At 34.8% G+C, this 27095-nt stretch overlaps 1 protein-coding gene across 10 annotated transcripts in view; it reads left to right on the top strand.

Moving 5' to 3' along the window:
• The window catches only part of NEDD4L (NEDD4 like E3 ubiquitin protein ligase), a 113228-nt gene that overhangs the window by 74306 nt on the left and 11827 nt on the right, over nt 1-27095 (top strand). For 5 of the 10 annotated variants that reach the window (XM_035310096.1, XM_035310101.1, XM_035310095.1 and 2 more), the window contains 16 exons: nt 1627-1688; nt 1793-1895; nt 4029-4195; nt 5781-5913; nt 6997-7173; nt 9556-9630; nt 11503-11562; nt 14292-14423; nt 14925-15044; nt 16317-16514; nt 17304-17381; nt 19399-19453; nt 19543-19599; nt 24015-24073; nt 24419-24484; nt 25817-26046. In XM_035310096.1, the coding sequence (XP_035165987.1) occupies nt 1627-1688; nt 1793-1895; nt 4029-4195; nt 5781-5913; nt 6997-7173; nt 9556-9630; nt 11503-11562; nt 14292-14423; nt 14925-15044; nt 16317-16514; nt 17304-17381; nt 19399-19453; nt 19543-19599; nt 24015-24073; nt 24419-24484; nt 25817-26046 (1772 nt within the window). The remainder of the gene's footprint in view (nt 1-1626; nt 1689-1792; nt 1896-4028; nt 4196-5780; nt 5914-6996; nt 7174-9555; nt 9631-11502; nt 11563-14291; nt 14424-14924; nt 15045-16316; nt 16515-17303; nt 17382-19398; nt 19454-19542; nt 19600-24014; nt 24074-24418; nt 24485-25816; nt 26047-27095) is intronic. The other 5 variants (XM_035310102.1, XM_035310097.1, XM_035310103.1 and 2 more) reach the window with 3 other exon arrangements.

Raw genomic sequence — 27095 nt, 5'->3', positions numbered from 1 at the left:
AGCTGTCATTTGTTCTGTTTCTGGCTCTAACATGAAGTGTCTCCCACAGGCTGTTCTCACACTCTGTCAGTTACTAACACCGTGCTCATCAAGGTGTGTGTACTAATTTGATGCTCAGAGAAGCATACTATAATTCTTTACGTTCTAATCAGTGTTTTCCTCATTCATTCTTCCAGTATGCTCCATGAGAGATCATGGAGCAGTTATTAACAAATATTTTCTTTCTCATTCTAACTGTGCTGCTGATTTGTTTGGCAAAATCCTGGTTTTCTCTGGCACTAATTGCTATCTGCAATATTTACTTAAAATACACAGCTTCTTTTTTAATGCACGTTGCATACAGATGAGAGTACTAAAAAGCAATACTTTAAAGTCCTCGATTTGATTATAATCCACTCTCTCACTGAGAAAATGGGAAGTCTGTCTCACACAGATTAAGTGGAAACTTAATGCAGGAAATGCCTTGCAGGATAAGAGTTTATTCCGTGAAAGACCGTTTGGCATTTGATATAAAATCTGAGATCATGAGTTACGCTTCATTTTTAAGTTATTATTTATTGACTTTGAAATACCACAGACAATAAAGCTTTTACTGATTAGTAATCTGGGAGGCAGGTTATTCTGTGTTTATAAAGGTTTAGTAGAGGAATGGGACACAAAAAGCATTGCTGTTTGTAAGGATAAGGCTGGAAAGGGATTCTAGATGTACCACCACTTTTTTTTAGTAGGTGGCAGAACAGAGTAACATTCTTGCTAACTTGGTGCTCATTCTGAGAAAGTTTCATGGTAGTCCAAGGTACTAGATGCCAGGTCTTTATTGGAGCATGTATGGTAATGTGCTTACTTTTTCAGTGTAACACAGCTCGTGCTTCCCATCTGTCAGCCCCAATGGTACAAGAGGTTAATGTACCCCAAACAGTCCAAAGATTAAATATGTATATGGGCCTCTGGTTCTTTTATTTACCTAGCCATTTTTCAATCTCTAGTTTTGTACCTATAAAGTTCCTGATCTCACAGTCTCAATGGATGTAACTTACTTTGATAAGGAAGCTGAAATTCTCATGTAATAGAAAGTTTTTAAGATTTAAGGCTTTATGAAACATAATTAAGTGGAAATCAGAAAATGTGATCTGTCGGCCTGATAGTATTGCTAATCTGCTTTATACAGAATTTCATAATTCATATAGTCTTAACTGATTTTGAAAGGTTCAGCAGCTTTGAAATAAAAAATGAAAGCCAACTGAAGAATATTTCATTTAATAGCTTTCTAAAGTGCATTCAAAATACTGCTTCAGGTGGATGCAGCCTTCTCTGATGATGCTGTTGGGTTGTTTACTGGGTCTTTCCCAGCTTTCACTGAGTTATGAACGTTTCTGTGCACTTACTAACAAGACTTGGTTCAGGCTGTTACTGGTATTTGCAGTGACATCTAGTGGCCCTCTTCTGCAGCTACGTATTAAACAGCCACCCACTGTAATCTAGTGTAGCAGGACTGCCTGCTATAACTTTGTTACGTGAACAAATCTTCTCTAGCAGTCTCAGTTGGTCTGTGATGTGAATGTTCTTTATAGATCTCTGTACATGTAAGCAAGCACTTTAACGTGCCATTTTCTTAAACACTTGCAGACTGAAGACCCAACCATGGAAAGGCCATACACGTTTAAGGATTTCCTTCTCAGACCAAGAAGGTGAGGGGGAAGACCTTTGTATTTTAAAACGTTTCTTACCTCGAGATTTATTATTTGAAACTATTTAAGGGCTATTGAATGAAATGCTTCTCCTTGTTTTCTAGCCACAAATCTCGTGTAAAGGGTTTCTTGAGACTGAAGATGGCTTATATGCCAAAAAATGGTGGTCAAGATGAAGAAAATAATGATCAAAGGGATGAATCTGAGGTAAGAAAGACACTTTATCAAGAATTCAGTAGATGATAACCTCATTTTGTCATTTTTATACATGTTGAGTCATTCAAATTATTAGAGATCCAAATATAATTGTAGAAAAAGTTGTATTTTTGAAAGATAAAATGCTGGTAACAATGTTGGTAGCAACTTACTCCCTACCACACACGCAGGTTTTTTTTTTAGCTGTAAGGTGATGTTTTCTCTACTATTTCAAGTACTTCAATTGGCACAATGAATTCTTAAGTTTGTCTTACTCAGTTATGGTGTTGTTTTTTTATTTTTTTGTTTTTGTGAACATTCCCATGACCTTATAAGTCATGCAAAGAGGGCAGAAGAATTCAGAAGTCTATCCAGGTAATTTATATGTGACATAAACATGATGGTCTGTATTAAGTATCTAAGTACCTCTTCCTGAGAAGCCATTTCAAGTTAGCTGTTAAAACGCTTTTCTTTATTTCTTGGCAGCACTGGCTTTCCAGAGAATAGAGCTCATGCAGGCACAGCAGGTTTAAAGATTTCTTGTCACTCTTATTAGCCATCATGCATTTAAGAATTACTGCATTTAGAGCTGACCGAGTGGATGTTAGCCCAAGTTTGCTTTACTAATAATGCACGACAGTCGCCTGTAACTTGAGAATGAGGGATCTCATCCCAAGCTATATTTTTCTGCTCTGGAAGTTGTTTTTCAGGGGGTCTGCCCTGAAAAGACCCTCTACAGAGTACAGAGGCAGCAGAGCTGTTTCTTAGCAGTCGTCGTTCTGCACGTGTTAAAGCAGTTTATCAGCATATCCAGCCAAAACCATGCTTTGACTGGATCTTATGGCAGTGTTGAGTCTGTTGTTACTATGAAGACAATTTACAGGTTCAAAACCATTTTTTTTCTCTCTCATCTCATATGAAAAAGTGCGTGTGTTCACATATAAGTACTTTTGTATTTTCTCTATATCTTGTATGCATTGTAATATAATTTTGTATATAAATTCGTATATGAATCCAAAAAGTTTTATACATGTGTCACACGTATAATACTTATATAAAATAATCAATAGTCCATATATCTGAATTTCCTAGAAATTAACAAATTCTAAATGTAATCTGAATTTTCCTTGATATTTAAAATAACAAGAATTTTAAGTCAAGATCTTCCTGACTCATATATATAAGGTAATGCCATAAGGCTCTAGTAGTGTCCCGTGAAAACAGCATTTCTGGTAAGTCAATAGTAGAGAAATTCTTTTAGGCTTTGTTTTACCAACACACAACTATTCTTTAATTTTATACTTTAATTTTTGAGGAGTAGTGGGGAAGGAATATTTTTAACTTTAATTCAATTACAGTAAGGTAGCATTTTATGCCTGTTGAATCTTAACATAATTGAGGATATTTTACCTAGAAAGAATCCACAATGACAACTAGATTTCAGTTTGAATTCAAGTAGACTTACATATTAAAGTCTTTTGGGATGTGCTTATGAACCAGGAGCAGAATATAGTGTGATAGTGGGGTAATTGAAGTTATTGAATATGTTTAGAAATAATATTGATTTTAGGTTTGTTTATTTTCCCAGAAGAGGTATGGTTGAATGATCTGCACATCTGTATGGTGTCCTGCTTTTGCATAGCTTTTTTGCTGCTGTCAATAACTTTCAGACCATTTGGCAAGCTGCAGCTGAATTTGACAAAAGGATAGGATAGATGTGGTGAATAGGAGAGGTTCCCATATGCTTTAAGAAAGTAGCAGCTGGGAAAGAGAAAGGAAAAATGAAGGATTATCCTTCATGAAGAAAAGGTCACAGCTTGAGTTCAAAAGTTAGCAGTTGGTTGTTTGGCTTCATGATTGAAAATCTGCACCTGGCAACCACCAGGCAGAGTGCCCACCCAAATAAGTTTAGGAATCCCTGTTTTAATAGACAGTTAGGATTTTAGTGTTTTGTTGTTGTTGTCATTTGTTTGTTTGTTTTAATCCAGAAATGTAGTGCACACTGTAACCATGGAGTTTATGCGTGTATGGTTTAGATTTAAGTAATTTTTAACTTCAGAAAAAAATCTGAATCTGCACCTATACAGTAATACAAGCAACTTCTCTTTAACTCAAAGTTTATAATCTTTTTCTTTCATTCCTAAGCATGGATGGGACGTGGTTGATTCCAATGACTCCGCATCTCAGCGTCAGGAGGAGTTACCACCTCCTCCACTGCCTCCTGGATGGGAAGAAAAGGTTGACAACCTGGGACGGACTTACTATGTAAACCATAACAACAGAACTACTCAATGGCATCGACCAAGTTTAATGTAAGTGGCAGTGTAGTTAAATGTTTTATGGGTGTGTGCAAAACTATCTGTCAGGATAGTGATCTTTCGCCAACAATCATTATTGTTTTGGATTTGAATGCAAGGTTGGAAAAAGTTCAAGCACAATTTTTACAAAGCTGCTTATAAATGCACGCTTTTCTTTTCAATAACTAATTTTGATTCTGGTGCTAACTGCTACCTATCTGAAACTATGAGAAAATTTTCACAGATATTCTGGTGAATTGAGAACCAAAGTCTGCAGAGCTTCAGTTAAAAATGAAACATCTTTTTTAAAGAATACAAAGAGACTTCCCCACAGCAAGCAAATCAGATATACACATAAGTATTCTAGGAGAATCTAGGAAATCTGAAGGGGTGGAAGAGAAGTTAATACGTGAACAATGTACCTTCATATACTGGGAGATAGATGAGGAATTTTTCAGTAAGTAATTTAAAAGGAATAAATTACTCTCCTCTGCAGGGACTGTTGAAAGGATATTAAAAACAAAAAACAAACAAAAAAAAAACCACAAGCATTTCAAGTCTATTAAGTTTTGATTAAGTTAAACCGATTGATTTTGAAGAGATCCTCTTTACTATTCAGTGTGTAGACTACACTACTTCTGTACGCTTGTGCTAACGTGCAGTTCCTGTTCAAACTTTCATTACACATTGCTTATAATTGGAGTTATAGTACTGTAGCAAGTTTACACTTTAAATAGTATGTTTAATCAAAAATGTTAAGAGTTATAGTGAAATCATGCATTATTCAAACATCTTGCATTATTTTAGAGTAGCTACTATTCTTACACTATTGCTTCTAATAAGTGGTATTTGTTCTTTCTTGAATGTTCATATTCATAGTTGAATTATGCAAATGTGTGTTGTCTGCACTTAAGGCACTGTTCGTTCTTTTTGTCTGATGTGTTTATCTTAGAATTTAATTACATTTCATTCTGAAGGTTTTGAACTTTTTTTAAAATCTTTTTATCAAGTAAATCTCATCAGCTACCACTGTTACGGTTGGTAACAGCCAGTAAGCATCTATAAAAAATTAGTGTTTATAAATTATTTAATTTAGCACCTCCTTGTAATCTAATTATGTTAAATATAACAATGGCTTCACAAATCTTTACTGACAGATAACCAAGTAATCATGGCTAGAAAGCATCATCAGATGTGTATATAAAGTGGAGGCCTCAGGGTTTGCTGTTATACTTTCAAGGTCACATGCATTTGTATTTTGAGTCTGGTTATCCTGGCTAACAATGAGCAATAATGGGTTAGTGTGTTAGAGTGGGGACTTAATTTTTCTGTTGTGCCAACTCTGATGTGCAAAGAATGTTAATTTCCAGTATTACATGACATTTGTGAAGTGCTTCCAGTTTTATTTTATTTAAATTAAAAGATTAAACTGTCCCTTATTTATGAAGCCTGACATATGCAAGAGTAATGATTTTTATATTATAATCAAAAGCATTAATGAGGTTTTGTAAGCAATGTGTGAAGAAGTAGGTGTTTTAGTTTAATATTCATTGTTTTCTTGTTCTTTTCTCCTTCGTTCTTTCTTTTCCCCACTATCCAGTGATGTGGGATCTGATTCAGATAACAACATCAGACAAATAAACCAAGAAGCAGCCCATAGACGGTTTCGCTCTCGGAGACATATCAGTGAGGATTTGGAACCAGAGCCTATGGAGAGCGGAGACATTCCTGAGGTATATAAAGGTCTTGCTTTTAAGAATTTAGCTAAACTTCAAGCCAAAGTGTTTCTCCTTTGTAAGCTAATTAATATACAACATGCATAATGTTTTATGGAAATTGCCTGAATTAAATACTAGTGACGCAGCAAAAATCCTAGACAGAGCTATACTTTCAAGGTCCCATGCATTTGTGGATGACTGATAGTGTATGCACTATAAATACCATGTAAATGCAAGGACAATCATTTATAATGCCAAGCATTGCTTGTTGTATATAAGTTGATAAAAACGCTTTCAGGCTTCTACTTTGAATAACAATGAAATGAGTCGTAAAAAGAAGTGAAATGCGCTGGACAGAATTGCTGTTTGCTTCAGTGTTCTTTGGTGTCTTGACTTAGAAAGTGAAGCTGTTTTTGTGCTTTGTTCTGTTTGAAATTCTGAGATCTTAATAATCAGCATGTTTTTTTAATTTACAGCTAGACTAACTAAATGAAGCTTCATAGATATTTGTACACCTAGGTGATCTTTTTGTACAAAGCTATAATCCCATTCAACCTTGAGGAATATTTTATTATGTGAATCGCGGGCAAAATTCTTTGTGATAGTTTTGATTGACTGAATGCTCTTCAGAGCAACAGATAGATTGCTGAAGCTCTTACTGTGCTCATCATCTGTTAGTATTTGATTTGCAGGTACTTATGAGTATTATTATGCATGTTATTCTAAATTAAAATTGAGAGTTGTTTCTTACAGGTTTTTAGTAAGAGTGCAGAATTAGCTAAATTTTGAACAAAATTTCCAATAGAATTTATTTGATGATAGCTAATTTTTATACATCTTTTCATTTGCATCTGTGTTGAATCATAAAGCATTGTTTCGTCACCACCTTGAAGACAACAAGAAAGTCTTTTCCCTGTGACTGCTTTATACTGAGGATGCTTGTTTGTGCGTTCTATGGATTGGTTTATTTAATTAAATATTAAGGCTGATTATCACACCTGTGTTTGTCACAATGAGGTAGTCATCTGGAAGGCAAAGGGAAGGAGACACTTGGTCTGTCCTTACAAACACTTACCGTAGTTCCTTTTCTTTTGTCAGCCTTGGGAAACCATTTCAGAGGAGGCAAGTGCAAGTGGAGATTCCTTAAGCTTGTCATTGCCACCACCTCCTGCATCGCCAGTATCCCGTACCAGTCCTCAGGAGCTATCTGAGGAACTGAGCAGAAGACTTCAGGTCACTCCTGATTCTAATGGGGAACAACTGAGTTCTTTGATTGTACGTGACACGCTGCTCTTTCTGAATGCATCTCTATTACTGTAATCTTTTGTTAGTTCAAAGTAATCTGAATAATTTATATGGATGAGTAGTAATTACTTGTCTTAGGAAAAACTGAGCACACAGTTAAAAGTATCTTCAAGAAAAGTGTCTTAGTTACATCATGGAACAAACTGCCTTGAAGAAGAGATTTTCTCAATTTAGGTTCAATATTTTTTTCTGTATGAGCTTAATTTGAGAGTCTACTTCTGTTATCCTTAGTGTTCCTATAGTGTTTAGCTTCAGTGTTCCTATCCTGTTTCTTCAGTGAAGCAAAGTACATCAAATAATACTAGAGAGTATCAAGCTAGGCATTTACAAAGGAAAGAGGAAAGACTGCTAATGCTGTTTCAATCATTGTCCGTGTTATTATATGATAATTTTTCAAAAGTTGCTGTTTTAACTGTACATCTTTATGTTAAAGGGTGTCTCTTCTTATATTAGGATTTTACAAACCCTTCATAGTTTACTGAATCAGCTGTTTTAACACTAACAAAGGATTACAATTGAAAGTAGGCAGTCCTGGTAAAACGCTCCATGAGTTTATTATGCTTTTTCTCCCTTTCTCTTCCCCTTTCCCTTTCTTTCCCTCTTTGAGAAGGGGAAGACTTTAAGACTTTGGGCTCCTATTCATAGTATTAGATTTTGGATTGATTTTTGAATGCCTGATTTTTCTCCATAAAGCATGCAATCTGTGAATCTCACCATGAAGTACTGAAAACCAAGGTGGAGCATTCACATTCTGAAGAGGCATATTATAGCTACAGTTTTCATTAGAATGCCTGATTTTAATAAAATTGTCACCTGCTTAATTTTCATCTAAGAAAGAGTGGTTTCCAGTTGTTTAGATTTTTTTCTGTCCCTCTTCTAATTTTTTTTCTTGCTGGAGAAACAGGTATGTGTTTATGTTGAGTATTGCCATCGCTTACTCTTACAAAATCATCTGGGACGGAGGACTTTTAATGTAAGAGTTGTCCTTTCTCCTCGACCTTTCCAAAGAAATTCATAGTAGTTCAGCTGGGCCTGGCTGAGTTCAAATCAGAGTTCCTGGAGTCGGTATTTTGCCCTGAGGTAATCCTGCTGTATTCTGCCACTGTTTGTTGCTTTTGCTAGTAGAAAAAGAAAATCACATCTTGTTCAGTCAGAATTTGTTGATGCTGACATTTCTACTTGAGGAGAATGAAACAGCCCCGTTTCTCTTGTATGTTCAAAAGGTGATTGTCAATAGAGAAACTGTATACTTCTACCAGGTCAAATAGCAGTAGATACTAATTGCTTACAGGAGGTTTTTATAACAGAGCTTTGTGCCTATAAAACATACCTAATCTGTCTAGTGATTAGGTATATTCTAAAATCCTTTTTTGTGTTACATTTAGAGGTGACCTAATGATTATTACATTAGAGTTCTATCTCAAGTAGTTAATTTGCTTTCATATATAATTTCTGGATTAACTCCAGCCAGTTAACTTCTGAGAACAACTCTGTCAGTTGTAGGCTGTAGACTTCAAAGCTCTGCTTCACGACGTTATTATTGCAGAGTAAGCTGGACATCATGTACTAAGAGCAAAATTGGAATTTTTTTAATACTGCCAACAGATGATCTCAGAAAGGCTCTCATTGTGGCTGTAGTCCCAGTGACAGTTCTGCAGAGTGTATTGCCTTCCCAACCACAGGCTCAGGATCTCGCAGACAGCGGAACCACATAGTTATCCCGTGTGGTATTCCCATCCTGTCAGGCCCACATGCAAGCAACAAATATAAGGGTTACCTGGTGCAGTAAGCCGTATGTGGAAATGCATTGACTCCCATCTATTGATTTTTCTAAGGACTATATTGCCAGTATTCAGCCAGAAGTTGTATATTTCCCTTATACTGCTTATTCTTCCTCTGGTTTCCCTAGGATGTCTTCCAAAGATACTTGAACGTAGTTTTCAGAAGTTCTGTGGTATTTTCATTTCCCGTTACATCCTGAGTTAATCTTCCTCTCTACTGCTGATTCCATAACAAATAAATTTCTTGCGCATTTTCCCAGATGGGATGACTTATCCTCTTATCTTAGATTAGGTCAATAAAACATTGTAACTTGGATGCTAAAGGTACAGGATGTGTATCCAAATGCTTTCCTTTCCTCAATTAATTTCAAACATGGCTGCAAGGGGACAGTACAGGATGGAATGCTGAGCACTTCAGGTTTTTGTTGCTTGCCAGATTTCTATACAAGTATTAAAACAAAGGCATTGCAATGTAAATACAATTTTTTAGTGTTCCAGATTAAGTGTGAGAAAAGTAAACCCCCATGTTTTAAGACATCTTAACTTAAAGACATCTTTTTTTTTTTTTCAGCAAAGAGATCCTTCTTCAAGATTAAGATCTTGCAGCGTAACAGATACAGTCGCTGAACAGTCTCAATTATCTTTGGTAAACAAAAGCTAATTTTTATTTCTTTCTTCTTGTTTCAACATTATCTGATTCTGAATAGTATCTTTTCCTAGATGAGTTGTAGTCAGATCTAGTTCAGTTACCAATATGGACATATGACTATCCCAAATCATAATGGAAACCAAATGAATATCATCATGATTAGAAAGTAGAATGAGAAGGGCCATAAGAGAGGGAAAAAAAAAGTGTCTGGAAAAGAGAAAAAAAAAGGTCCTATAAACAAAGCCTTTAATTTACAAAAGCCTTCAACTTAAATAACATTTAAAAGGATTGGTGTTTGCCTAGCTGTAGTTAATATGCTTTTATTTAATTAATTGTCCTATAAAGCAAGCCATTTTGTGACAGTCCTTGTACAATAGAAATAAATAGAATTGCATGTTGGAATTTTTTCATCCGAGTGATTTAAGCAGCAGCTTCTGCAATTTTGTTTAAGCAAGTTCTTCAAACAGAAAAAAAAATGCAAAGATAGTTTTGAAAAGAGTAAGATTCTTTTTCACTCTGTAACTATGCATCCCTTCCCTCTAATTCATAGTTCTACATATTTCATCCTACAACAGAAGTATGAGGTTAGCAAAGGTGGTAAGCTATAGAGAAACAACTTAAAATAGGATTGTGCAAATTATGCTTGTGAATAAAACTGCTCCAATTATTTCAAAACAATATAATACTTTCAACATTTTATTTTTTCTGGAGTACGTGTTCCAGGATTTTTTTTTTTTTTTTTTTTTTTTTACAATTTTTAATAGGAATATATTACATATGAATCCACACAAAAAAAGATTACACAAATTTGCTGTGGAAATATTGAGTAAGTAGAGCGTTATTAGTATGTTCATTAGTAAAGCTGATGTCATTCTTTTGATGTTTTCTTTTTTTTCCTGTTGCTATTGGGCAGACGCTGTAACCACAGTATTTTTTCTCTTTAATTTTTCATGTGTTGTCAAAGATTTTTAGTGTATCTACATTTGCTGCTTGTATTTGCATATCATAGCTATCATTCAAAGAAGTGCTTCTGAAGTGTTACCCACCTCTCTACTTTCTCCTCTGGACCAGCAATGGTGTGGTTTCCAGTACAATTCCTTCTTAACTGTCTTCTCTCCTATCTAGAAGTTGATTCCTAATGAAGTCTGTTCCAGAGGTGGTCTACTTCTTAATTTACTATCGCCCTATGGAGCCTGGATTTCTTTAACTGGTGTAGTCAGACTGGGCCTTGTCATGATGTCTCTTTCAGTTTACTATTGTAGAACATTCATTTCTCTAGCGGATGTTCAGAACAGCAGAACTGAAATCACTGCTCTGTAAGAAGGATGTTTCCCAACCTTAATCTTTACTGATCCAATGATAATTTATCTTTCAGCAACTGAATCCATACTTTCTTTCTAAGTAAAGTGCTGCTCTTGACTTGACTGCATTAATCATTACTGAAAATTTGAAACACCGTTTTCATATTTTTGGTCTGAGTTTTTCTGTGCACTCACTGATGACCAGAATGTACCTATTTTCTTTTTAAATACCATATTTTTGGGTGTAACATAAAATTTGTATCTCAAATAAGAAAGAGGAAAATTAATCATGTTAAACTTAGACTAAGTGGTCTAATTATTGCTAGCAAAACTGAACAAACAGAATTGGATACTTGAAATTAGTTCTTTTAGTATGAGATTCTGACTTGGTTATCAGTGATTGATGGGTTCATTTCTTTGCTATTATCTTAAACATTATTTCAATCTAATTGCTCTCTTTTAATAAATTTGAGAGTATGGATGATTCCTTTTTCCTAAAGATGTAAGAGTAATCTGTGACCTTCATCACTAAGTATACTTATGTGTAACATTAATTATCATTTAACAGCAGAGTGGCCCATCTAGGAGAGCTCGTTCTTCAACTGTCACAGGTGGTGAGGAACCAACGGTAATAATACTCTTTATCAAACACTATCTGTAAAGAAAATGTGGGTAGATTTAGGTCTTGTACCATGATTAACATTTTTTCACAGAGATGCAACGTGTTAAATGAAATACAGCCACTGAATCAATAGTTATTTTTGTTTGTTTGTTTCGGATTTTCTCAAATAATACCACAATTTCACTCTAATTCAATACTTTTCTAATATGAATAGATGCCACAGTGTTAACAAAGGAGTGCACTAAGAAAATACCAGAAATTTCTAAAAAATGGGAGAGACAATACCTGATTCTTTAAAAGCTGATGTTGAAATAATTGATTAGAGACGTCAAAACAATATATGTAGCTTTGTTTTTACCTTGCTTCATTTCCTTACTCTCCATTAGACTAATTCATTTTTATTCTTAAAGTTGATCTTAATTTGAGAATGGTGGAGGTACAGTGGCATATCATTGCAGCTCTTAATGGTCTTATTTACTGCCAGTTTTCATTTTCCAGGATTCATTCTTCAGTCCAAGCCTGAATTTTTATTTTCCTCATCCAATAAAATTCTTGAAATGTTTTTCTGAGAGAATTTTTCCACATAATAATAGGAAAGCAGATTCAGTTTATATTGGACTTTGCCAAAAAAAAAAACCAAAAACTATTCTTTTTTAACCTGATTAAATGTCTATCTGAAGCAAATTTGTTTCATAGAAATCATTTTATGGTGACTGTAATAACTGGCTTTCATAAACATTTGCATTCCTAGATGATTTGCTTCAGGGAAAGAAATGTAATTCAGACTTGGCATGGTTCCTGTTTGTATATAGTAATGTCAGACCTTAATTTGGGTGTTGATGTGTCATTCTGCAGTATTGTATGTATTTACTGTTTTTTGAATTACAGAATCAGAGGAGCATACTTTTATTTTGTTCCTGCAAACAGCAGATTTTTTTTAGTGTCCTTGCAGAATCTGCTTGACTAGCTCATCATTAGTTAAAATGTACACTATATTGAATTGTAATGTAAAGAGAGTCTTCTTTTGACAGATGATCTTGTGTTAATTAAAATATTAGTATTTTCTCCTAATAGCTAATTTCAAACTACACTGACGCCTAATTAATGTGACTATATCATATTTTTTAATGTCAATTTGTTGCAACTTACTAGTGGACATAACCAGCATGATTGTTCTTAATTAGTGTTATTTTGTGTGAGAGTTATTACCATCACGCCTGTGTTTCCCAGGTAGCCTTGTGTCCCAGATTTAAGGCATGGCCTCTGGTTTTTCTCGGAGGGTGATAAGGATAGGAAAGAGTCTGTTGGTTTGAATTGTCAAAGCAAACTCTGGGGCCTTTCCCCATGTATTTCTTAAACAATACCGCCATATATAATTTGATAGTGACTACTTCAGGTTTAAAATGAATTAAATATCTAATGTATAAAAACATAGAATAAAAATGAATGTTATCGAGCTATCCATCACAGTATTTTTTTATTATTATTGTTCTTAAAGTTTCCGATATTATAGATAGTCATGTCAGATAAGAGCAAGAGCAAAAACGTATCCTGAATTCTCAGGAGACTGATCTCAACGTTTCTTTAAATGTTCAGGGCAGTAGAACGGTAAGGGAGGAGTAACACTTTCTCAACATGTGTTGAATTTTTAGTTTAATTACAAGGACTAGAAATGTTTATGCCAAAAATACTTAGTTATTTTTCCATCAAAATAATGGTAATCAATGCAATTGTCACTTTATCAGGAAGACCCCTTTCTAAAACTACAAAGTCTAGCAGTTGTTTTCTAACCTACGTGGAGGTATTTGGTAATCTCGAAGGCTGATTATTCCCTTGGTTTTATTTAAAGATCATGTCAAAAAATTAAACATCTTCCATCTCTTAATAGCGTGCACGGACTCGTATTCCAACATCCTTTTTTTCCTTCAAGAGAGCTCAGTGTTTTTAAGACCTCTTCTGCAATGGTTGTTTGTTCTAACATGGGCTGTTTGCCTCCTCAGCTGCTTTACCTTTTGTAAAAAGGTTTTTTGCTTTACCTTTTTACACAACTTGTCTTACACCAACTGGTGCCTTTGGCCCCATTATCTGTGTTTTCTTTAAAACTATGTATTTATGGTGCAACTTTTTAATTATAGAAAGCACCATCTTTTCACTCTAAACTTTGGGCTCAATTTTAGGGTATATCATGAGTCTTCTGGACACCTAACCCTGAATGCAACATTTGTACCTAACAAAATGTTTGGACTTCAGTTTTTATAGGCATAGTAGTTTGCTGCAACCAAGTCAGGACAGCCCGTGATAGAGACAAGATCAGAACTTGAGAGATTTGACTAGACAGCATGGTCACTTCAATTCTTACTTATCCATACTAATATAGAGGAAAAATTCAACCTTTCTAAGGAGGAATCATTGAAATGCAAAGTTCCTTTTTGTCAATATGTATAATGTACAAATTTAAAAGTTTGAGGGCATGTAAGCTTAGCTGGCTTTAGAACAAGATACTTATACCTGTGCAAAAGTAAATCAAAAGATCTATTGTGAGAAAAAATGATTTGTGTCAAAGGGCATGAAGAAGAGCTTATATTAGATTAAATCTGAGATCATGTTTTTCTCTATGTTTTTTGTTTTTTAGAATGGTGTAAGTTAAAAAGTTGGTTTTAAAGAGCAGACATGATTTTTTTTTTGATTTTTTTTTTGTTATTGAGTAACAATATGATTATTTCTTGCTTGAACAGCCTTCAGTGGCCTATGTACATACTACACCAGGCTTACCTTCAGGCTGGGAGGAAAGAAAGGATGCAAAGGGCCGTACTTATTATGTCAATCACAACAATCGAACCACAACATGGACACGTCCCATTATGCAGGTATGAGGATCTGTTATATTGCTCAATTTAGGTAGCACACACGTAGCATGTATTGAGTATAATTTCAGCTGAAGCAGCTCTTCAGAACTTTGATTTTTTTAAAAAAAAATCTAAGCATTGTCATGACAACTCAGGATAATCATAAAAAAATTGCAATGCCTGCGACTTTTTTGGTTACTTTTCTCACCTTTATTAAGGTAGGTACAGATTAAGTCGATTGCTACAATGGAAGTAATGTACAGAGAGGTACATAGTACTAATACATAGAGGCAAATGCATTCTTAGGATTGAAATTGAAAGTTTGGTTGCTTGATTAATAATACTGTATATTGTTTGCCCTTCCAATGGATTTAAACTTAACTAATATACTTGCTCTTTAAAATAGTATACTTAGTATTTAATAATAATAATAGTAAATATTGATATCATATCTTAAATGTCCTAACTCTGGATGAACCATGATCCTGACAACTAACTAACTTGGTTTTCCATCTGAACTAGCTTGCTGAAGATGGTATGGTTGGGTCAGCAGCAAGCAGCAACAACCACTTAAGCGAACCTCAGATCAGACGGCCTCGCAGCCTTAGTTCACCCACAGTAACTTTATCTGCTCCACTTGAGGTGAGAAACAGACTTATCAACAAATATCACTTATGTGTGACTTCTCTCTCTGATGTCTTTATAACTTTTTATTTCCTTTTTAGTTACTAGCAGCCATTTTTCCCTATTGCGAATTCTATCGTAATATGTTGCTGTTTTCTTGCAGTTTTCCATCTGGATCTTTATATTATAAAATAGTATTACTTAACTTCTATTATTATTGAATGATACGAATGAATAGTCTGTCATATATATGATAATTTGAGTTGGTCAGTTAAAACTAATTGTGTGCATTTCTGAAACATGGGCTGCTATGACTCCTCTCAAGTGCTACAGTTGTATAAGATCAGAAATACTTTTTTGAGTCAACATTTATTTTGATGGTGTTAACTTTGAAAATAATACATGCAATTGAGTTTGGATAATTTTGTAATTAAGATACTGATTGAATTTCATATTCCTTTTCTTTCAAAAGGGTATTCAATGTATGTGTCTTTACAAATAATTTAGAATACTGTTACATGTTGTTGTTCATTGCTACATATCAGACGTGTAACTTATGTGGCTTCCTAAGCAATGAAAGATGATGTATTTTTTACTTCTGAAAGTACGGTTAAACCTCACAAATCTATTAAACATGGCTGTGTTGAGGAGAGCAAGTTCTTACAAATTTCTTCTTTGGACTGAAAGTGTGGCACCTTACTTGTCCTTTCTCACCATCTCTTTCCTAATTCTGTCCCTTTCTGTCCTGGTCAAAATGTTGAAAATCTGTAATTTCAAATTGGTATAAGGAGACTAAACCTCCATTTATTTTAGGAATGTGCTTTAAGGTCATGTTTAAAATGTTTTGTCTGAAATTTTTAATTGAGAGATCCATTAAAAAGTGGATAATGTCACCTTAAATTTAGGATACTTTCCTGTTTAAAAATGAGATACATTGCACCAGGAAACACAAAGCAATGTTTGCATTTTTTTCTCTGTAAAATGAAATATTGACATGTACAGGACAGCTTCATTAAAAGATATGATCAAATGTAAATACTGTGGACGCTATCATTGCAAAGAGAAGTGATAAAACACTGTGTCCTTTAAAACAAAAAGCTTAGTAAGTTAGAAGTAGGTAATTAAGAGGAATTTAGCTAAGTTCTAGGAAATCAATCCCAGCACTTAATTCTAGAATGAATTACATCTGGAATGGAAAAAAAAAAAAAAAAGTGCTGTGAAACCACGTTTTATTCAGTTTCCTGTATTAAGTGACATTTTGCAAATCTTTGTATCTTTCATTTTCTTCAGGGTATGAAGGACTCCCCTGTGCGCAGAGCAGTGAAGGACACCCTTTCCAATCCACAGTCTCCACAGCCCTCACCCTACAACTCTCCTAAACCACAACACAAAGTTGCACAAAGCTTCCTTCCTCCTGGCTGGGAGATGCGAATAGCGCCCAATGGCAGGCCCTTCTTCATTGATCATAATACTAAAACTACTACATGGGTAAGGGGAATTCTAGGTAGTGAATTTTAAATCATTTGCCATCTTTGAAATGTTTTCATCTTGACCAGTCTGTTTTTCTTCATCTGGCATTTGTCTTGTCTTTAAGGTTCAAGTTCCATGGGATTTGTTAGCCTAACATTTCATAAAACTGATGTAGGGATCTGACTTGAATCCTCCATGCAATGATGTACAGTAGCAATAGTTTTAAGTATCTAATTTCATGTCATGCCTGTAGTGGTGCTCATTTCAGAGAAAGGAAACTTACTTGTACATATCTACTGAAAACAGATTTTGGTAGATGTACGTATTATGTACAATGCAATAGTGTTTTGCAGTTTGTATTTTACCTTTTTATACTTGGTAAACTATTGCGTATCAGTCTTTCATGATCTATTTTACTTGCCCCCTTTTACGTCATTCATTCATTCATGTCGTATCTGCGCATTAATAAAAATGTAAGAAGCTCATTTGCATCATTTTCCAGCCTTTTTGTGATAGGTTTATTTCTCATTAAGTTTTAAGAGCTAAAAATGTGCATATGAATCTAAATACCACTTAGGGGAATGCATGTGTCGTAAGAAGAGGGCTTTAATTTTTAACCATATCTCTGCAAATAACACACCTAATGGAGTTAAGGACTTGCCCTAATTATTTCTTAATATTTAAAAAATTCATTGCATTTTTTGAATCTTAATAAAGTATGTGACACATGCAAATACTAAATGTGTTGTCACTTTTATCTGTCACAACTTGATCTGTTGGATTTACAGTTCCATATATCTGTTACAGGAAGATCCACGACTGAAATTTCCAGTGCATTTGAGATCAAAAGCTTCTTTGAACCCTAATGATTTGGGCCCCCTTCCTGTAAGTGACAATGTGTATGTATTTGAGTATATACCTGCTATCTTGTAAGAACTGATCTATTATTGTAGTCATATATTGTATATAGACACATATGTTGATCTCATTGCTTTTATGGACTTATTAAAGCAATGTTTACATATAGCACCAAAAACTTTGTTGTTATCTGTGAATCAGGCAGGCTTTTTGAAGCCAGCCCACAGTATTCTGAAGTGATTGAACATTTATTTGCTTATCTGAAGCTTGGAGCTTTGAAGAAACTTACCTTGGTTTTACCTTCATCTGTGCAATTTTAGGTAATGAACAGTTGCTTTAGAAAAAAAGAAGCAGATAGTTCAAATTGAACTTTGTTGTTGTACCAGTGTATACTGGCATTCAGAAATCTAAATAAATTTTGGTTTTGAATGAAACTCCCATATTCTGTAGGGAAAATCATGGTACTAACCTCAAAAGTTTTGTCCTATTTGTGACTGATATGTAATAATGATTTACATGCATGTCAAATACAGTTTTCCTTTGTTTTTAAATAGCTGTGTTCTTAATGTCAGAGGGTAATGCATGAAATCTGAAACTTTTTAGAAAGTGCAGATTTTTACAGTATAGTGGTGGTTCATCACATTGCCTTATATATGTTAAATATGCTTTTGAGAAATGATCATTGGAATTTTATTTACAACTCAGCTACTAGTGGTCACCAGCAGTCTCAGCATGTATTATGGACTTTGACTGCAGACAGCTGTGCCATTAGAAAAGGTGGCTGTCCCACTGTATAGGACGCAGCAGGTTATATTATCTTAAATTGAATAATGAGTTTTTGATCCTACTGATTTTCATTGAAATGGGTTGCCATTTACTTAGAAGAACTGCTCTGTCAGCAGACCAGAATGAGTGCTCCTTTTGGGCAACTGGTAACAAATTCTGCCTTTCATCTGGGGGCAATAGCCTGTTACCACCTATGATCAGACATCCTCCTCTTAAACATCCTCAAATCTCCCTGCCCTGGTCTTGATTGGCAAAAGGTTTTGCCTTGTATTTAAATCAAGCTAGGCAACTTTTCAGGCCCAGTATCTCAAAATACTGATTACATCAAAAGCTATGTTCAGTTGAATATGTTTATCATGTTGAATGTTCTGATTACAACACAGAAGTAATGTGATTTTTGTTGAAGAAAACAGCTGTGGAAGTAGCTGTTCCTTTGTAATTTTTCAGATACATTGAGCATGCATTAATGTCCAAGGACATGTTGCTTAGATAAGGAGGCGCTCAACAGGAGAAACTTAGCCTGTTAATTGCAAGAGGTAAAATGTGCTATGAAGTCAGGGTAGCCTGACATACATCAATGGAAAGGTATAATTAGTCACAGATTTAAACTCAACTAAACAAGCCATTTCTGACATAGGTAAAAATCACAGAATCATTGAATGCTTTGAGCTGGAAGGGACTTGAAAGACCACCCACTTCCAACCCCCCTGCCATGAGCAGGGATGCCTCCCACCAGACCAGGTTTCTCAAAGCCCCATCCAACCTGGCCTTGAACAACTCCAGGGATGGAGCATCCACAGCTCCTCTGGGCAACCTGTTCCAGTGCCTCACCAACCTCAAAATTCTTATCCCACTCTATTAGGATTTATATAATTACAGTACATAACCCACAGGTGTTTCAGAAGTAGAAGCAGAAATTCTCAAATCTAACAGATTATGGATAATCTATTCTCTGTGATCATTTCCTCATAGTAGAAAACAGGTGTAAACCCTGATGCAAGAAGTTTCCACTTCAAAGCTTTAAAAAGTATTTACTATATTAGATGCAGTCACCTGGGTAAACAGCCAGTTCTTTGAACCTTGCTAGGTTTTTGTCCTTGGCATAATGCATCTGGTTTTGTGCGTTCTACTTGACAAGCACCTTTCAGACAATTTAAGCAGGCGTGGATAATGTATTGCTTTGTGCTGTTTGTGAGTGGTATTATTTCATGTATTTTCTCTCTCTCTCTTTTTTTTTTTTTTTTATTCCCAATTCCAGCCTGGCTGGGAGGAAAGAATACATTTGGATGGAAGAACGTTTTATATAGATCATAGTAAGTAAGCACTTGGGTACTACAGCAATTAGACAAAGGGAGGTAATAAATATTGAAGTGAAAGCTTTATAATTTTACTCTTCATTTAGGAAGCCAGGTGTTGATATGTGGAGACATTGATACCAGAGACTTAGTGCCCTCATACGGTACTGTATATTCACTGAAAGCTTGCTTTTAATTGGTTCATCAAGCTTTGTCCCTCTCTGACTTGTGAAGCATTAACATTTCTTCTTTGTGGTTTCTTTTGTTCTTGTTGATATTCTGGATTCTTTGTTGTTGTTGTTGATGATCCCATGGCTTATTTGCACTTTAATAAATTAAAATACACACTAGGAATAGAAAATAAGATGAGAAAAGATCATATAGCCACAACTCCATACATAGGCAGTGGAGAAATTAGCACTGATAATACTCTTTCCTCTCCCTTGAGAACGTCTTGTGGCAGTGCTGATTCTGATCTTATTTCCTATTTATAGCATGTTATATTGCACCCAGCCCATTAATATCTATTCAGTTCTGTTAGTGAAGTTCTAGTGTAAGTGATGTTTCATTGTAGATTTGTCTTATTACAGCATCTCAGAACTACTGTGTTAGTTTTTGTCGTTGTTTGAAAATAAAGCAGCCCAGAAAGGGTTTTATTCCCCCTCCCCCTTTTTTTAAAGACTTAAGCTGGACTTTCTAATGAGGTATTACTACAGACTGTATAAGCTTCACAGAAATAGATAATTCACAAAACAGTTGGAAGGGGGTATATTCGCTATACAAAACTTAGAGAATTAAAATCTTAATACTGCTGAATATGCATTGTAGTTTGTTTTTCTTTCAGTATCAGTAACATTAAATCCTATGCAAATCTGTAGTTGTATTTATATAGTACGTTATTAAATCCCTATCTCTAAATCACTGTCTCTAATACCTATTTCAAAATTGCATACATACTTGTAAATAAAAAAACAGAAATAGTACACTCATCAACAACAGGATTAGCCTTTTTCAAACATTATTATAGAATTATTCTTTATATCTTCTGTTACTGTTTCTACCAAGAGATATTTGGAAACTTAAATCTGGCAAATTATGGTAAACTGCTGCCACTGAAGAGTCACAGAATAAAACTGTTATTTTAAAAATATCTGTTTAATTGTTGAATCTTCCTAGCTTTGAAAAGGTTTAGTTTTTCTGTCTCTAAAAGTAAATGGGGAGTTGAAAAAATATATTCCCCAAACTAGTTTGATTTTAAGATAAAAATACATTTATTTGCATTTGAAATCTCTCTCTATTCCCTCTGTTGATTTAATTTTTCTTTTACCCTTTTAGATAGCAAGCTTTATAGAAGTTTGTTGGCTTTTTTTTTTTTTTTTCTGATGATGCTACTTGCTTCAAGCAAAAATCCTTTTTGTCTCATTGTGGTACCATACTACTACAATTGCCAGGGGACTCTAGAAGCAGAGGTGATGCCAGTGATTATTACACTGGACACGTTGCAGCTCCATTGTGATAACATTGTGCTCAGTATTGAGTAAATGACTGCAATCAGCATTTGGTGTTCAGTCATTTGGCTTGAGCAATCTCAATAGTAGCATTTGTTTCCACAGTTTTGGTAAGGAAGTACAATGACATTTGACCATAATGATAGGTTTATGACAGAGCCTGCTTTTTGTGAGAACTTGAGAACATATGCTGAAATCAGCCATGTGGATGATAACTGTGCTTCCTCTAAACGTGCAAGTCTCAGTAGTCCATTACTGTGACAAACTGGCCATCATTTTAGTCATTCTTAGCTGAAGTGATTAGTTAAGATGCAACAAGTGTACTCAATTTCACTGTTAGAATACAATAAGAATGTTGAAAATATTATCTGATTCAGCTACTATTAATGTCTTGGTTCTCCAGATATATTTTGTAATTCTTACGCATAATTATTCAATACTTTTGTCCTACGGATAAAATAATTTAGGTAGTACTTGTAACATACTGATGTGAAAACACGATACTTTTCAGATTTTAAGTGTAAACAGTCCTAATTTGTCCAGTAGTAAATTCCTTTATATTGTATATTTTTCTTTATACATATATATATGGTCTCTAGTTCTCTGTGTGTGGCCTTAGCCAGCTGAGTCAACATTATTTGCGATCCATAAACAAAGTAATATTCTCTATTCACATAGCATGTTTAAACTTCTGCAGCCTTATAGGAAATTATGATCTACCTGTTAGAAGGTCTCCTGAAGAAAAACACAAAGGCTTTCTAACCATATTCAGAATAGTTACCAGTGGTTCACTGACAGAGGAATGGATATTTTAAATGGATTCCCCTCAAATCTGTCTTGGATCCACCATCTTTCAATATATTGAACAGTAAATTAGAGGGAATGTACGCATTAGATCAGCAGAGCACATGAAGGAGAGGTGTGAGAGAAGCTCACTGGAGCAGGATTAGAAATCAGAATGATTCTGATGAGTTGCAGGTGCAGTGTGAAGACATTGTTTTATAACAACTGCAAATTGCTACTCAGAATGGGAATAATTAGCAGAATTTTTGTTGAAAAGGACATGAAAAACATCAGCTGAACAAGAGGTAGTTCATCCTGTGATGTATCAACAGGAATACCTTAAACAATCCTCCTAATCTCATCAGCACTGGTGAGGTCTCAGCTATAAAAATATTGTCGTAGTACAGGGTCCCAAACCAAGAGAATAGAAAACCATTTCAAAAGGGACCAGAGGAATAGAGGGAATCCTCAAAAGCCCTAAGGGCTGATTTACGAGGGAAGAGAGAGAGTTTTGAATTTGTGTGAAGACTCGAGAGATGGTAGATTTTCAAAAATGTGCTGCAAAAGGAATGGATTTAATATTCACATCCACTTTGGATAAGACAGGGAAACTCAAGCTACAATTCCAGGTAGAGCGGTTCAGGTTCAGGTTAGGCTCTTACGGTAAGGGCATTAAGCCCTGAAATAGTGTTTATGATATGAAGTCTCTATTACTGTAATATTCTGAAAAACAACTTAGACAAAGATTTATCAGTAACAGCATATACTCTTAAACGTATGCTATGGTGGTAAGAGAGAACTGACAAACTCTCTAAGTCATTTACAGTTCTGTCTGATTTCATAGAAAATTACCACCATAATTTGCGGCTGTCAGTTTCAAGTAGGTATAAGAAATGAACTTGTAAACATTGTAGAATGCAATTTGACTGAAAAGGTTGAAATGAGATGACAAGGGCCAGCTCAGGAGTCATGCTTTTAGGGCAGGCTGTGGTCTGTGAAGTACGTGGAGCTATGAGTCTAACAAATTTCCTCTATAACTGCCATGAGCACTAAATAGACTTAATGTGGAAAGGAAAATAAAAGAGTAATTTAACATTAAATTAACTGATAGATCAAAATTTCTTGAAATGTGCTTGTGATCTTTTTGAATTTTCTTTAGTAACATTTAATGGATGTCAGCTTTCAAAATCTAGTCCATGCTAAAATTAATTTGAGATGCTCAAAACAGATGTTTGTTTGTTTTTTTTTCCAACTGTAGAAACATGGAAAACTCCTATGTTTTAAAATAAGTGGGATTGGTTCTTTGCTTTTACCCATAGTGTCCTCAAAAACAACTTTCTTGAAATTTAGTGGTCTCATTCCCAAACCTAGCAATTACAAAACTTAAAATCTTGACTACCCTTTTAATATGCAGTTCATAAATCAAAGCAGTGCACGTAACTAACAGGTGTATTACTATTACCCTTCCAGTGTAGGAAATAGATTATTTGAACCTTGCCATTGGAGATGGCATTTAGTTTGGTTTTTGGAGCATTGTCTTACTGTTGCAACATCATCATTTTGTTGTGATTCTGTTGTGTTCAGAATCTTGTGAGAAACAGTTGTCTGGAGGCAGGGAGAGTTTACCATAGTCCTGTATAACCTCACTGTATGACCATATAATGCTGCTGGTGCTCTTAAAAGCTGTAGATGAAAAGAACTGAATTCTGCCTTACTGCCAAAATCTACCTTGTCAAAACTGAACGATTTCTTATACCATAACTGTATAATTTTTCCTCCCTTTACCGATCCTATAACCTTTTCATTAAAATCAGCGTCTAGGACTTTTGTTTCCCCAAAGAGATGTTATACCTTCCCCTCCAAATTTAAATTCAGACTGTTTTAAAATGATTAAACCTTGCAGAATTTGAAATAAGTAAACCTAGTCTGTCATTTGACAGTTTGTGGGTTCCTTTACCTTTCAGGCATGAAATCTGTGTATTCCTAATATGTGTTGAATCCAAGACCATGTTTGAATAGAACATGTTTACTACTACGGGTGTTGAAATAAAACCAGTGTAATTACACTGGATTGTGTTGTAGTTTTGCATTTTTGTATGAGTGTTTTAACTAAACAGTGTGATGAGGTTTTGATGGAGATGCGTGAATGCAGTCTTTTCTAACCCTGAAATCCTAAGTTGTGGAAATGGTAGGGAAAACATTTGTAGGGAAAAACAAAACAAAACACACCATAGATTTACAGTGTGATAATTGAGAAGTAATGATATAATTTCTTTTGTTATTTACAGATAACAAAATTACCCAGTGGGAAGACCCCAGACTGCAGAACCCAGCGATTACGGGTCCAGTAAGTACTGCTATGGTTCTTTTTGCATTCTAATCTCTTTTTCTCTGTGTTAAAAAATGTTTTTGTTTTTTCTGCTCCTAAAATCAGAAAAAAAAATGAGGGTAAGTATTTGATTTTAAAAAATGGCTAAACATTTTGATACCTTTTAACTGAACTTACACACTGAGAAATGGGAAGATTTGGGGTTCTGTATTTCATGCATACTGTTGTTTTTTTTTACGTGAACCTATGCCATTACATATCTAGATAGTATTCAGATTTGGTTTTCATTTGTTTAAATAATATTGGAATATCAATTTGTTAAATACCTGGAATAATCTGTGCTTATGATTCTCTCTCTGATAGGCAGTTCCATATTCTAGGGAGTTCAAACAGAAATATGACTATTTCCGGAAGAAGTTAAAGAAACCCGTGAGTATAGTAGCCATGCTGCTTTGTGTTTAATCCAATTATGTTATGTCTGGGCAGAAAAAAATAAATATCCCAAGGGTAGATACAGAATGCTGTTTCATGCTATAACAAATTTGCTAGTTTTTCTTGATTGTCTTGCTCCTTAAAAGAGTCAAGTAGAAACCAGGAAAATGAAAAGTTTGAATTTGATCAATGGATTTCTCAACAACAGCACTTACAAATCTTTAAGATTTGCAGTTTCTAATATGAATGGAAAGTCAAAGTGATGAGATAACAAGAAAATAGCAGTGATTTACTATTTTCCATTCCAACTGAGTCTATTTTGTATGTTAGTTTAAAAGACTTTAGGTTGAAAATAGGCTTGAGGATTGGTATTTCCCTTTGTCTTCAACAGTGGATTTGGAAAGACAGAGCTGGAACAAACTGGCAGAGCAGAGCCCACAGTATTACTGCATCTGGCACAAGCTTCTCACAATCTTGTTCTGTAAAAATAACTTCTTTAACTTAAGAGAATGCAAGGTATTAGCATGCATGTGGTATTGACTTGTAATTGACAGCAAACAGCCTTGGCAGCATCAACTCTAATATGAAGAGGGACTTACCAATGTCTTTATGGGTTTGTTGATAGTTCCTTGAATTTGCATCTTGAGCTTGACTTGTGACTGGATACAATAAGCATTTTAATTGTCAGGAAAAAGCAAACCTCCTGAAACGCTTGTTTCAAGTCAATTTTATCAGGAAAACTGTACCTGACTGTAGGGGTCACGTTTATCTGTTCATCTTCTGCTTCTTTCTTCAAATACTTTACTTGGTTCTCTTCTGTCTTTTCTGAATTCGTCTCCCTGGGCTTTCATAATGGGTGTTGGTGTTCTCTTTTTTCAGACAGAAATTCTTAAATATTTTGGCAGTCCTGTTCTGTTTATATCTTGGCAATTCAATACTGGTTTATGTGTAGTACTGTTGGTGTTCTTAACGGTGAAACAGTTCTGGCCTTTACAGGTATCTGAGTGAAAGGGTTGCATAAGGCTTGCGTGTTTTTTAACATTTTAAGCTAAAACTACCTTTAAATAGAGCATAGTAACATCAACAATTCTTACTGTTGTTGTTGTTGTTGCTTTTCTTGTTGTTTTCATTATTTTATCAAATATCATAGAAATCTCTGAACCCCACTATTGGAACTTACCCAGTTCACCATAATGTATCAACCTGTGGACTTAGCATTGGAAACCAAGAATAAAGGAAACTTGGTACAGTCAGATGTCTAAACTGTCCTTTAGTTTTAAGCTTAAAGTCAGTAATTTCCCTGAGACTAACTGATCTCCTTTCACACAGGCCGATATACCAAATAGATTTGAGATGAAGCTACACAGAAATAATATTTTTGAGGAGTCCTACAGAAGAATAATGTCTGTGAAGAGACCTGATGTACTAAAAGCCAGGCTCTGGATTGAATTTGAGTCAGAAAAAGGACTTGACTATGGAGGTGTGGCCAGAGAGTGGTTTTTTCTCTTGTCCAAGGAGATGTTCAACCCTTATTATGGTCTTTTTGAATACTCAGCAACGTAAGTATCCATTATAATATTCTCATTTGTAAGCAATATACATTAGATTTTAGGTAAAATGGAAAGTTACATTGGAGAGTACTTAGATCATCCTTCATGATACATGAATTTGTGCTCCTATCAGTCAAATCTCTCTGTTCTGCATTATCATTTATCATTACTCTTTTCCAAGAAACTTTAAATTTGCTGTTGAAATCTCATAAAACAATCTCATTGCTAAAACAGTAACTGATGTTGCCCTGCTTGCAACAATAGTAGATTCCATTTTTGAGGCTAGCAATAGTAAGAGGAGTGATGTCAGCCAAGACTTTATGTCCTCCCCATGTATTGTAAAGCACCTGCCTTCCAGAATTAGTGTTCTTTGTAATTAGCTCATAAAACAACTTCTCATTTACATTTCAGTAGTTATACAGCACTGGCCTTGCATGAATTTAAATGTATTTTTGTCCAATTTTAAACCCCCTGAGTATTGCATTAGTAAATGAGAGAGCAAGTCTCTTGCTGAAATTACATCTGTTTTGGTCTGCTTATGTAATTCCACATTGTGCACTTAGCCACAGTAAGGACAGATTACTTAATTGCAAGCACCAGTTTTTATGTTTTCAATATCAAACTCGCTCCTTTCTTTAATGAGCATTGAATAAATTGTAAAGTAGATGAACAAAGGCTGTATAATGAAGGTTTTCTTGCGTTTGTTTCTCAGAAAAGACACGTTTTGTTTTTGGAGGAAAGCATAGCTTACAAAATATCAACTAGTTCAGAATGCCTGTGTGTTAGTGGAATTCACTGGATAAACATTTATTTTGAAATATTATTACCACTTACGTGATAAATGTCACTGCAATTACTTTAAAAACAACATTATTTTCATTTGAGGTTCAATTTGATGGAAAGGTGTATTTTAAATTGTAAGCATTCACACTAGAGTGAGGCTTCCTATCAACAGTAAAGATAAATAAAAATTTACTAGAGACAGAGTGGGAAGATCAGAAGGGAGAAAAAATGTGTTCATGTGTTGAAATAAAAATAGTTTAATAGGATAGAAAAGG

The sequence above is a fragment of the Oxyura jamaicensis genome, chromosome Z (genome assembly GCF_011077185.1).
Source record: "Oxyura jamaicensis isolate SHBP4307 breed ruddy duck chromosome Z, BPBGC_Ojam_1.0, whole genome shotgun sequence".
NCBI classification, from domain to species: Eukaryota; Metazoa; Chordata; class Aves; order Anseriformes; family Anatidae; genus Oxyura; species Oxyura jamaicensis.
This window is presented reverse-complemented; position numbering and strand designations above follow the sequence as displayed.